The 13,191-nt window shown below is 47.0% G+C and overlaps 1 protein-coding gene across 4 annotated transcripts in view; it reads left to right on the top strand.

The window, feature by feature from the left end:
* Positions 1 to 13,191, top strand: part of LOC140741190 (calcitonin gene-related peptide type 1 receptor-like) — a 159,548-nt gene extending 146,357 nt beyond the window's left edge. For all 4 annotated transcript variants that reach the window (XM_073071077.1, XM_073071080.1, XM_073071078.1 and 1 more), the window contains 5 exons: positions 158 to 218; positions 826 to 892; positions 1,039 to 1,257; positions 9,335 to 9,376; positions 9,937 to 13,191. In XM_073071077.1, coding sequence (XP_072927178.1) covers positions 158 to 218; positions 826 to 892; positions 1,039 to 1,257; positions 9,335 to 9,376; positions 9,937 to 10,143 — 596 coding nt within the window. In that variant the 3' untranslated portion in view covers positions 10,144 to 13,191. The remainder of the gene's footprint in view (positions 1 to 157; positions 219 to 825; positions 893 to 1,038; positions 1,258 to 9,334; positions 9,377 to 9,936) is intronic.

Below are 13,191 nucleotides of genomic sequence, written 5' to 3'. Positions count from 1 at the left end.
GAATAGTGGAGCAAGGCTGATGAAGCAGTTAGACCATAAGGCACAGGAGCAGAACTGGACAGGTCCTTGAAGAGGTACTGGATAATAGTGTTCCATGGGTTAGGATGCATTATACAACTCTAATGGGAAGACTGACACCGTGTCCTTCTCTTGTCAGGGTTCCCGCTGATCCCAGCCATTATACATGCGATTGCCAGGAGCATGTACTACAATGACAAGTAAGAGCAGCTTTGATTTCTCTTCTTGAGCTATGGATAGAAACTAGGATTGTTACTGCAAGGTATTTCAGTTCAAGGAAATTATTCACTGCATTTTTTAATGTCTATGAGATAATAAATCACCTCACTAAAAGAGGTGATCCAAGGGAAGACATCCTATTGAGTCCACCATGAAGCCCAGTGAAAAGCTCCAGCATTAGATCCTTACAGAGACCAGTGCAGGATGCCCACTGTCATGCAGCACTGTGCAGTCCCACTGTTCAAATCCACTGCACAGAGCCCCATTATCAAACTCTACCCCCAAGCTTCCATGCCAAATGAAATCCAGATCCCAGTGTAGGTCTTAAGTTGCACAAGGTTTCTATCCTGTTTCTAGTTCCTGGCTACTGGGTACCAATAAAACAGTCAATGTCTTAACAACAAACAGGAATAGCCAATCATATAATGAGAAGCAAACTGTGGTGTTACCTTCTGTAGTGTTGAGCACATAATTCAGTGAGGTAATTTAATTGGCTATCTATTCTTTGAGTGTCTCAGGATAATGGATGAGTTAGGCACTGGGTCTTTGCTCTCTTGGTGTTTGACGCTATTCTTTCCTTGTCGCCAGTTGCTGGATGAGTGCTGACACTGTTCTTCTGTACATTGTCCATGGCCCAATCTGTGCTGCATTACTGGTAAGTATGTTATTCCATTCTAAAATTAATGCAGCTGAAGTGATAAAGACCATTATATAGAGATTCTAGGGTTACAGAGCATGAAATGATGCTAAGTCTTGATCTAGTTGACCTTGTTTCTTTAGACTGTTATTTTTGGCCCCTAGGTCAATCTGTTCTTTCTGCTGAACATTGTTCGTGTCCTTATCACCAAGCTGAGGGTGACACACCAGGTACAATCTAAAGTCTACATGAAGGTTGTCCGAGCCACACTGATCCTTGTGCCGCTCCTGGGGATTCAGTTTATTCTGATTCCATCCAGACCTGAAGGACAGCTGATTGAGACGATTTATGATCATGCGATGCACATTTTTTCACATTATCAGGTAAGTGTCTTTTGTTGGTGATGCACCATCAATAACTCTCGGAGACGTGAGGCGAGATATAGGCTTTTATTGGCTGGAAGAAAGAACAAGCAGCAATTGACCACCACACTATATCCTGGAGACTGAGACCGGGGCTGTGTCTCTAATCGCCTTTATACCGGGGTCCGTGGAAGGAGCCACAGTCAGTCGGAGGAGCCACAGGAGCAGTCAGCAGGGGGGGCGTGTCCAGACAGGTATATGTAGTTCACCACATTCACCCCCCCCCCTTTGTTTTAAAAGAGAGTCCCCATGGGGCGAAGTTTCTTACAAGTATATTTACAGGTTAAGTCTATCAGGTGGTTGAATCTGTCGCCGTGATCTACGTAGCACCGGCGGTGATTGCACAGGTGCCGGTGGTGATTGCACAGGTGCCGGTGGTGGAGATTGCACAGGTGCCGGTGGTGGAGATTGCACAGATGCCGATGGTGGTGATTGCACAGGTGCCGGTGGTGGTGATTGCACAGGTGCCGGTGGTGATTGCACCGGAGACGGTGGTTGTGCTGGTTCCGGCCTAACTGGAGGTGTCAGCCCACTAGGCGTCAGTGATCCCTCATGTGTGTGCGAGGCGCCTGGTATATGCGTGTGCGAGATGCCCGGTATAGGAGTGTCGTGAGGGGTCAGTGTAGGGCTTGGTGTGCGCGGTGTCACCTCGGGTACAGGGTTCATAGTTACCGTGGAGTGTTCGGGGTAGTGGTCTGCTGCTCCTGCGGGCTCCAGGTCGCGGATAGAGACCGTGTCCTCCCGCCCATCAGGTAAGACCATGTAGGCATACTGGGGGTTCGCATGTAGTAGGTGAACCCTCTCGACCAGCGGGGAGTATTTATTGCTCCTCACGTGTTTCCGGAGCAGCACTGGCCCTGGGGATGTCAGCCAAGCCAGTAGGGTGGTCCCAGTGGCAGACTTCCTGGGAAAAGAAAATAGGCGCTCATGAGGGGTGGCATTGGTGGACGTACATAACAGGGAGCAGATAGAGTGGAGTGCCTCGGGGAGGACCTCCTGCCATCAAGAGACCGGCAACCCTTTTGACTTAAGGGCTAAAAGTGTGGCCTTCCACACTGTGGCATTCTCCCTCTCCACCTGTCCATTTCCCCGGGGATTATAGCTCGTGGTCCTACTAGTAGCAATGCCCCTAGCTAGCAGGTACCGGCGCAGCTCGTCACTCATAAAGGAGGACCCTCTATCACTGTGGATATAGCAAGGATATCCGAACAGAGTGAAGAGCTGGCGCAGGGCTTTTATGACGGACGTGGCAGTGGTGTCGGGGCAGGGGATGGCAAAGGGGAACCGCGAGTCCTCGTCGATAATGTTGAGGAAGTAGACATTTCGGTCGGTGGAGGGAAGGGGGCCATTAAAGTCAACACTCAGTCGCTCAAAGGGGAGGGTGGCCTTGATAAGTTGCGCCTTTTCAGGATGGTAGAAGTGCGGTTTGCACTCAGCGCAGACTTGGCAGTCCCTGGTCATCGTCCTGATGTCCTCAAGGGAGTAAGGCAGGTTCCGGGCTTTCACGAAATGGTAAAATCGGGTGACCCCCGGGTGGCAAAGATCTGCATGGAGGGCATATAGCTGGTCGAGCTGCACGCTGGCACACGCTCCCCGGGATAGGGCATCAGGGGGCTCATTGAGCCTTCCAGGCCGGTACAGGATATCATAGTTGTAGGTGGAGAGTTCTATTCTCCACCACAAAATTTTATCATTTTTGATTTTGCCCCGCTGTTGGTTGCTGAACATGAACGCAACTGAGCGCTGGTTGATCAGCAGGGTGAACCTTTTGCCGGCGAGATAGTGCCTCCAGTGCCTAATAGCTTCCACTATGGCCTGGGCTTCTTTCTCCACCATGGAGTGCCGAATTTCAGGGCCTTGAAGGGTACGAGAAAAGAATGCTACTGGCCTGCCTGCCTGATTGAGGGTAGCAGCCAGCGCGAAATCGGAGGCATCACTCTCTACTTGGAAGGGAATGGTCTCGTCCACCGCATGCATCGTTGCTTTGGCAATGTCCTCTTTAATGCGGCTGAAGGCCGCGCGGGCCTCGGCAGAGAGGGGAAATGTGGTAGACTTGACCAGGGGGCGGGCCTTGTCTGCGTAATGGAGGACCCATTGGGCGTAATAGGAAAAGAAGCCCAGGCACCGTTTGAGGGCTCTGAGGGTGGTGGGAAGAGGGAGTTCTAACAGGGGGCGCATATGGTCGGGATCAGGGCCAATGACCCCGTTCTCCACGACATACCCAAGGATAGCGAGTCGGGTGGATCCGAACACACACTTGTCCCTGTTATAAGTAAGGTTCGGGACTTTGGCCACTTGGAAAAATCGTTGGAGGTTGGCGTTGTGATCCGGCCAGTCGTGACCACAGATGGTGATATTATCCAGATAGGGAAATGTGGCCTTCAGTTGGCACTGGTCCACCATCCGGTCCATTTCCCTCTGGAAGACAGAGACACCATTTGTGACACCGAAGGGGGCGCGCAGGAAGTGATAGAGCCTGCCGCCCGCCTCGAAGGCAGATGGGGAGCTGGTGATAAGCGGATTTCAGATCTATTGTCGAGAACACCTTGTACTGAGCTATCTGGTTGACCATATCCGCGATGCGGGGTAGGGGGGTACGCGTCAAGCTGCGTGAACCTATTGATGGTCTGGCTATAGTCCACGACCATCCTATTTTTCTGCCCGGTCTGAACAACAACCACCTGGGCTCTCCAAGGACTTGTGCTTGGCTCAATGATACCCTCCCTAAGCAGCCGCTGCACCTCTGACTGAATGAAGGCCCTGTCCCCCGCGCTGTACCTCCTGCTTTTAGTTGCCACAGGTTGACAGTCGGGGGTCAGGTTGGCGAACAGCGGTGGGGAAGGGATCTTGAGGGTGGAGAGGCTGCAAGTGGTGTCAGTAGCGCAGCTGTCGGCATGGTGCTGGGTGGGATGTGTGGGTCGGTGTGTGTGTGTGTGGTCAGTAGCGGGGTATATGACGAAGTCCCACAAAACTGAGGATTCCTGACAGTGAGTGGTGGGAGGGGCCCGTCATATACCATAGTCACACTTTTTAAGTGGCTCTGGAAGTCCAGCCCCAATAGCACAGGCGCACACAGTTGAGGCATGACCAGTAGCGCAAAGTCCCGATATTCTGTGCCCTGCACCACCAATGTTGCTACACAACCCACCCGGATGTCTGTGGAATGCGACCCAGAAGCCAAGGTGACCCTCTGACTTACCGGCCGTGTCATGAGTCCGCAGCGTTGCACCGTGTCCGGGTGAATAAAACTCTCAGTGCTGCCCGTGTCAAACAGGCAGCTAGTCCTGTGCCCCTCCACCAGGATGTCCATCATTGACCTTGCAAGCTGGTGTGAGGCGCTTTGGTCGAGGGTTACGGAGGCCAGAGTTGAACCGCCGTCTTGGTGCCCGGTAAGCACTGGTGGGTCGGGGGCGGGGCGAGGTGGCGCCGACAAAGATGGCCGCCCCCATGTCTTGCACGAGGTGGGCAAGCAAGATGGCGGCCCCCATGCCTCGCACGAGGCAGGCAGGCAAGATGGCGGCGACCAAGATGGTGGCCCCCATGCCTCACACGCAGCGCTGCCTGACCCCGCTCGTGGTTTAGACTTACAGACCTTGGCAAAATGGCCCTTCTTCCCGCAGCTGGAGCAGGTAGCTTCTTGGGCTGGGCAGCGTTTTTGGGGGTGCTTTTCGAGTCCGCAGAAGTAACACTGCGCGGACCTGCGACTGGCAGCAGCTGTGGTCGGTTTCGGGGAGTTCGTGGACTCGCGACTGGCAGCGGCAGTGGTGAATTCGCTCGTGGGTGGCGGCGGCGGGGTCTGCAGTGTCCATGGGACCGGCGGGGGATCGCGCGGCTGGACAGCATCAGCGTCGTGCAGAGCAGCCTCCAGCGTGTTGGCCGTCTCGATCGCCGAGTGTAAGGTAAGATGGGCATTTTCCAGCAGCCGCTGGCGCACGTACACTGACCTGATCCCCGTAACAAAGGCGTCTCGTACTAGCAGCTCCGCATGTTGTTCCGCCGTCAGTCCTTTGCAGTCACAAGCTCGCACGAGTGTCTGTAGGGCTCGAAGAAACTCCCCGCTCGACTCGTCGGTTCGCTGTCGCCACGTCGCTAAGCGATGTCTTGCATAGACTGTGTTCACCGGCTGCAGGTACTGTCTTTTGAGGGCGTCCAGTGCCCCTTGGTAGGTCGGCAGGTCCCTGATAAGGGAGAATACTTTCGGACTTACTCTGGATAGGAGGATTTTGTACATTGTGGCAGGCTCAGTCACTGGAATCGCTTCCAAGTATGATTGGAAGCATGCAAGCCAGAGATCAAAGGCAAGAGCTGCTTCTGGAGCTTGGGGGTCCAAGTCTAATTTTTCCGGACGTAAAATACTTCCCATGTTTTAAAACTTCCAGCCAATAAAATTGATGCACCATCAATAACTCTCAGAGATGTGAGGCGAGATATAGGCTTTTATTGGCTGGAAGAAAGAACAAGCAGCAATTGACCACCACACTACATCCTGGAGACTGAGACCGGGGCTGTGTCTCCAATCGCCTTTATACCGGGGTCTGTGGGAGGAGCCACGGTCAGTGGGAGGAGCCACAGGAGCAGTCAGCGGGGGGGCGTGTCCAGACAGGTATATGTAGTTCACCACAGTTGGCTACAGTGCAATTGTTTTAGAATGACTACCCATCTTCTTGCTGTATTTGTGTGACAGCATTTGAGATACGAACTAGCAGGAGTTTGCCACTTGATCCCTTGAGCCTGCTCTGTCACTCATTAAAATCCCAGCTGATCTGATCATCCTGCCTGTTCCTAACATCTGTAATCGAACAGATTCTGATACCATGCTGGAGTCACTCAATGAAAAGCTAGTAGATACCAGTTCTGCAGAGTAATGCTCCTATAGTGCACAAAATATGGGCGCTTTTGAGTGATGGACTACTGATGTCAGAGAAGAGGTTCTGTTCTCATGTTACAGAGTGCTAAAGTGCAGATGCTAATTAAAATGAATAGTTTAACCTATAACTATATAGCTTCTATAAGTGGGAATAGATTTTTTTTTAAACTCATGAATAACTGAGACATATTGCTCACAAACTGTGCACATGTGAAATGGCAGGATGTGTCTTTGGGGGAACTGTTTGTGTAAGAGGTGTCTCCAGTTGTCTGAGCTCAAACTTGGGGATTCTGGGTTTGAGCAGAAGCTGGAATCATTGTGAGCTTCCTGGGTTGTTCAGGTGGACAGGGTTCTGAACAGTAAACAGGCGGATGAGTAGGAAGGGGCATAAGTTCCAGGAGTCTTTGCGTGGGTATCACAGTCAAACCAGTTGTGGTGAGTTATCAAGTCAAGTCAAGTCAAGTCAAGTCACTATTTATTGTCATTTCGACCATAACTGCTGGTACAGTACACAGTAAAAATGAGACGTTTTCTCAGGACCATGGTGCTACATGAACAATATAAAAACTACACTGAACTACGTAAGCCAACACAAAAACTACACTAGACTACAGACCTACCCAGGACGGCATACACAGAACAGTGCAGACATTACAATAAATAATAAACAAGACAATAGGCACAGCAGAGGGCAGTAGGGTTGTAGTCTGATGGCTTGGGGGAAAATCTGTTACATAAATAATCAGCTGAATGGCGGCGTCCAGAATTCCATCCGTTTCTGTACTCCTGCTGAGTATTTTGTTGCCACAGATGTAGTCCAATTTAATGTCTATTGGAAAGCAGAGTGGATGGGAGAGCCAGCTGGCTAGGGCTTGCTTTTTTCCTGGCATGGACTCCTGCTCGCTCACCTTGCTTCTGCTTCTTCGCACACCACTTACGACGTCTCCACCTCCGGCCACCGGCATCAGGCGACTTTGAGGACTGCAGGCCCAATTCCGTCAGCAAGCTGAGGTCGCGCAATCTAACCAGCAGATTTTCATGAAGATTTGTTTTTGGGTGATCTCTGTATTGTAGCAGTATTTGACGATGGTAGATAGTTGCTCTGTTATCTATTGCCCTAAACCCTAATTGTGCCTTAAAATTAAATTTAAAAAAACTAAATTAAAGTAGCACCAGATCCGAAAGGCTGCTGCTGCCGTGTGCTTTGCCGCTTATTGTTGTGAGCGATGACACCTCTTGAAGGAGTACAGTTCAGATCATGGCACAAGTGAAAAGGGTCTGCGCGTAATGCCACCATTAGAAGAGATTCTCAGAAGATGGATGTTTTGGTGCTGCCCCCCCCCACCACCACGTGCCAGAGTATAGAACATCATGGAGGGGATACAAGGGGAAGGGACTGCCAGAAGCAGTGGTGGTAGGGTTAGTAGCAATGACAGAAAGGGTAGCTGAGGTCCTGATTTCATTCAGGAGCAAGGGATTAAGTAAAAAATGAAATTAGTATCTTGCAGATTTTGGCCTACACATAACTCAGAGTACAACATTACTGGTGACAGTAAAAGATCAGGAGGATTGCTGCTAGACTTGATGCATGATTCAAGAGGAAGAGCCTTAGATTATTGCGGTATTTGGATTAGTTATGGGGCAGGAGGAACCAATACCAAAGGACTTGTACTAAATTGTCAGAGTAAAATGTATTATCAAAATATGTATATACTACCATATATATATTTTGAAATGTATTTTCTTGCAGGTAATTACAAGAAAATAAAGAAAAACAATAGAATTTATTAAAGACTATAAGCAAAGACTGACAAACAACCATTGTGCAAAAGAAGACAAATTGTGCAAATAAATAAATAATACTATTGACTCCATGAAAGTGAGTCTGTAGGTTATGGAATCAATTCAGAGTAGTGGTGAGTGAAGCTATCCACACTGCTTCAGGAGGCTGATGGATGTAGGGTAATAACTGTTCCTGAACCTGGTGGTGAGAAATCTAAGACTTCTGTGCCTCTTGCCCAATGGTATGGCATCCGTTAGTCTCACGAGACCATGGATCTGCGCCTGGAAAGTCTTCTCGAGGGCGCAGGCCTGAGCAAGGTTGTATGGAAGAGCGGCTGTGCTACCCAGTGGTAGTAGTGGGAGGAAAGTGTGGCCTGGTCCTTTATGACAGATGCTGCTTTCCTGTGGCAACATTCCTTGTAAACGTACTCAAGGGTTGGGAGAGCATTGCCTGTGATGGACTGGGCTGTATCCACCACTTTCTATGGACACCCCTATTCTTGGGCATGACGTTTCCATACCAGGCTGTGTTGCAACCAGTTAGGATATTTTCTCAAGAAGAAATTTTGTCAATAATTTTGGTGACATGCTGAATCTATGCAATGTTCTAAGAAAGTAGAGGTACTGCTGTGCCTTCTTTGTAATGTCACTTACATGCTGGTCCCAGGACAGATCCTCTGAAATGATAACGCCAAGGAACTTAAAGTTACTGACCCCCTGCACCTCCGATTCATTAATGAGGACTGGCTCATGGATCTCCAGCTTCTTTCCCTTGTAGTCGGTAATCAGCTCTTTGGTTTTGCTGACATTGAGTGGGAGGTTCTTTATTGTGGCACCATTCAACCAGACTTTCAATCCCCATCCTGTACCAATTTGTCACTTTTGATTCGGCCAACACCCAGTGGCGTCGTCAGCAAATTTGAATATGGCATTGGAGTTGTGCTTAGCCACATGGTAACAAGCATAAAGCGAGTCGAGCAGGGGGTCAAGTACACAGCCGTATGGTGACTATGTAGGAGGTGTTGCGAATCCAAACTGACTGGGGTTGGTAAGTAAGGAAATCGAGGAAGCTGGGCACCAATATATAGAAGTAGAAGAGAGAGGAACAACATACATGTAGAAATGAGTGTTAGCTGTTACCAGAGCAGGAAGTGGTATATTAGCTAGAAGCGGACTAAGGAGAATTTTGAGGTGAACAGAGGGTTGGAGTGCAGGTATTTCCTGTGTGCCTGTTCTCCCATTATTGCAGACCAATTATTTCAAACCATTTCAGACTGGCAAAGGCACCTTCAAGCTGAACTGAAATCTCTCGCATTTTCAGCTAAGAAACAACCAGGGGTTCAGTCGGTTACTTACACCCACCACAACTAATACCATTTTGTTTCACAGGGTTTACTGGTGACATTGATATTCTGCTTCTTTAATGGAGAGGTGAGTACGATCTTCAACTATATTTGTTGCTGACAGTTCATCTCAGCTCATTAGAATTCATGTTCCTAATGCAAACCTTCAAATCAGGAATTTGAGGGGGAGGGATGTGTGTGTCTTTCTGCCTGTGGATTATCAATAACTTTTGTGTCCCAGTTCATTCTCTCCATAAACAACACACCTTAATTAGGTTAACTGCAGAAGCCCATTTTCCAGAGGGCTAGCTTAGCTTCATCCCTCATGGATAGGATCAATATGGATCTCCTCTTCCTATAATCATTCTAATATAGTTTTTGCTTTAGTATTTGGCCATTTAGGGCAGGCATGTTTTTTATTTTCCTCTCCTTCAAGGCGGCATCAACCACCAACAGGGAGGCCATTCCAACATCATGTGAGACTGGGAATGGGAAAAGTGGGTATGATTATGGGAGTTCACTGGATCAGAATCCATAGGATGATTTGGGAGATCAGAGACTGGGAATCCCTGGGAGAGTGTAGAACAAAGTGGGAATACTTGGATCTTGCCACTGTGTTAAACTACTTACGGAATCCTTTCCTTTCAGGTACAAATTACATTGAAGAAGCACTGGTTAAAGTATAAGGACCAGAGCAAACACCAGTTTAATAACATGGATGGTTCCCATTCCAACGCTACATCAATGTCAGAGATTACCCGAAACTCTCTGGCACAGTCCATCAGCAACAACCGAACCAATGGCAAGAGTTGGTGTGAGAATATCCCACTGAAAGCAATAGGCAACCCTGTGTGAGGGGTTTCCTTACCCAACCTCTTTAAAGATTTTTTTCCACATCCAAGGGAAAGTGTGTGTATATATCAAGTCGTATTCTTGAATTGTGGTAATATCTCCAAGCTCCATTTAACAGAAGGAGGTGCAGTCTGTGTGGATCAGAAATACACAGACATTTTCTTCAGAACATAACATCTTACTTCTGGTTCCATTGAACAAGTACCATTAAAACTCTCTCTACACTTGACTATGAAACTAACTCATTGTGTCTGTTCCCTTGAACAGTTTGACAGGCCAAGGTAATTGTAATTAAAACGTCACCTGAGGGGAAAAGCTCTTAAAGTTGGAATTTCAGATATGGTGAGAACAGTTCAACAATGTACATTTTGATAGCAGCTTCAATGTGGGAAAATGTTTCAAGGTGCTTCATTTTTTTTGCCAAATAGCTCTGTAAGACCTTGGGAAACTTGTGAAGAAACTGTTTGAGATGAGGTGGCTCTGAGTAGAGTGACTGCCTGACTCTAACCAGTAATGTACAGGATAGTAGTGTAAGATGGTTTCTATGTACCTTCCCGGGCTGCTGAGCTTTAGAGCTGTTGTTTGGGAGTCTAATATGATTGTTTCCTTTGTCTTTTAATGATTTTACTGGTTCCAATGAACATTTCTGACTCAGGGACTTGGATAGTCAAATCCCAAATTTGAAACTACTTTCCATGAATACACAGGCTATCCTAGGTACCAATTGAATTGGAGCTTCATTCAAAGTGGCCGTTTTCTCAAATTCTCCTGTATTTGCTTCGAATTGTTAAGGATTAATCATGTCAAACTGCTCCAAGAACCACAAATATTGCGATTAAAATTAGCTTTGTACATTGCTGTCCCTTTCTCTGGGTTGGGCTAAGTGACTTCTTTCAAATCGTACCCATATCAGGGGAGCATGTCAATTTGTGAGGTTTGCACTTGTGTCTGGCTTTATCCCTAATATTGTTAAGACTTCTGCAGTTACTTCCTAGAATTATTCTTATGAGCTGACTGGCTTTGGAGGAAGATTTCAGAAGTGTGTATACAAAAATCAATCTGCAACCGGATTGAGCATTACCTCAACTGGAACAAGTAATTGAATCATGATGCCATGATAGTTGACTGTGCACTCCTGTTATTTATATTATCCACATAAAATCGTCATTGTGTTGAAAAAGCAATGTCACCAGGTACCACACCACTACTGGATCTTCCAAGAAAAGCCTTTACTCAATAACCATTTTCTGATCTTTAAGTTTTTCAGGATTTCTCTCTAAATCTGTATGGAACAACACCACAGTAGTCCAAGGGACAACATTGGCAGTGATCCTGTCCTAGTGACATGATGAAAAGATAGAAATAAGGGCCTGGATTTATTTGTTACATTGTCGTTCCTTTCTGCACCTTAGGTGGCAGCCTGTTTCTTTAGCATTTGTTTTCTCCCCCCCGAGGCTGAGTTGTTAGTTTGACGCTCAGCCCAGTGCAGATGGAAAGTGTACAAGGAGCTGGCCAGATTCGAACCTGGGACTCTTGCCTCGAAGTCCGCTGCGAATGCCACCACACCACCGGCGGGCTAATTGTTGAGTTAATTAATGTCATGTGATACTTGTCCTGGATTTATTTCACATGCTGAATGAAGAAATATTTTATTGAATGAATCACGAGATTCTGCAGATGCTGGAAATCTGGAGTAACACACACACAATGCTGAAGGGAGTCAGCAGGTCAGGCAGCGTCTATGGAGAGGAATAAATAGTTGACGTTTCAAGCTGACACCCTTCAAGTCCAAAACGCATGGCATAATTTTTCACTATTTAGTTTGCTCTGCATCATGCCATTTTAGTAATCATCTTGAAGTTTGTTACTATCCAGTTCAACTGAGTAGTGGTTCTAATGACAGTTCCTGTGGAACATCACTGTATACTTCCCTCCGGTCTGAAAATCAACTATTCAGCAGTGCTTTCTGTCTGCCACTGTTGTATCTATGCTGTAATTGTCACTTCAATCCCCTCAATTATGAACCTGATTTTCCATATTCTACTTTCTGCTAGCATGTTAATCTCTCAGCCGAGTCACACGGGCAGCTAGAACTTTCAATTGCCTTCCTCTCCACCTCATAAACCCATTGTGTGCCTGAACAATTTGAAATGTTTCATAACTGGGCCAGATCATGTTGGTTTGCTCTACTCAGTTTGTTAGTTCACGGATACAATTCCACTTGCTTCACTTCGTTTCCCAGAAGTAAATCCAGCATTGCATGTCCTCGTTGGGCTGAGAAATCAGGAAATTTCTGTTATATATGTACATTTCATGCATTCCCCTCCCTTTTGCCCATTGCAGACAGCCCATCTGGGATAATTAATTCTAATCACATGGACTTCGTCTACACTGCCTTTTTCCGGGGCTCTAAGACACCACTGATAGATAATGCTAGAAACACTCAGATCGCACCATATCACGGTCAAAGAAATAAAACTAACAATTTAAGTCGAAGATCCTTCTATGTTCTAACGAAGTGTCTACAACCTGAAACATTAACTGTTTCTCTCAGTACAGATGCTGCCTGACCTAAATCTTTTCAGCACCCTCAGTTTATTGTTATTTCCTTCCTCAACTTCCAGCGATCTTTGTGTTTCTTGTAGCCAGGGATATTGCTACAGATTGGCCATGTAAAAAACTTAAGCCTGCACCTCACCAATCTTTTTTTTACCCACTATGGATTTACTCATGTTAATTTCAAACCTGGGAGTGCGCTTTACATTTGTCTCTTGTTTTCCCATCTCCATTTCTGAACTATTCTCAGCTTGTGTAAATTGTCAGATTAGTTTAACTGGCGACCGTCCACTGTCCCAAAATCTTCACTTACACTGAGGAGCATTCCCTGAATAAATTATGTTCTCAGAACTAAAGGTCTTTTCTAAAAAAAATCAAGTGTTATGAATACATTTTAGCATTGCCAACTTGCAATATGTTGTTTCATGTGTATTTGTCTGACAAGTTTTTTAACTAATCCACTGTTGTACAAACAATAAAAAGAAAAATAAATCA

This window comes from Hemitrygon akajei, chromosome 18 (assembly GCF_048418815.1).
Source record: "Hemitrygon akajei chromosome 18, sHemAka1.3, whole genome shotgun sequence".
Taxonomy (NCBI): Eukaryota; Metazoa; Chordata; class Chondrichthyes; order Myliobatiformes; family Dasyatidae; genus Hemitrygon; species Hemitrygon akajei.
This window is presented reverse-complemented; position numbering and strand designations above follow the sequence as displayed.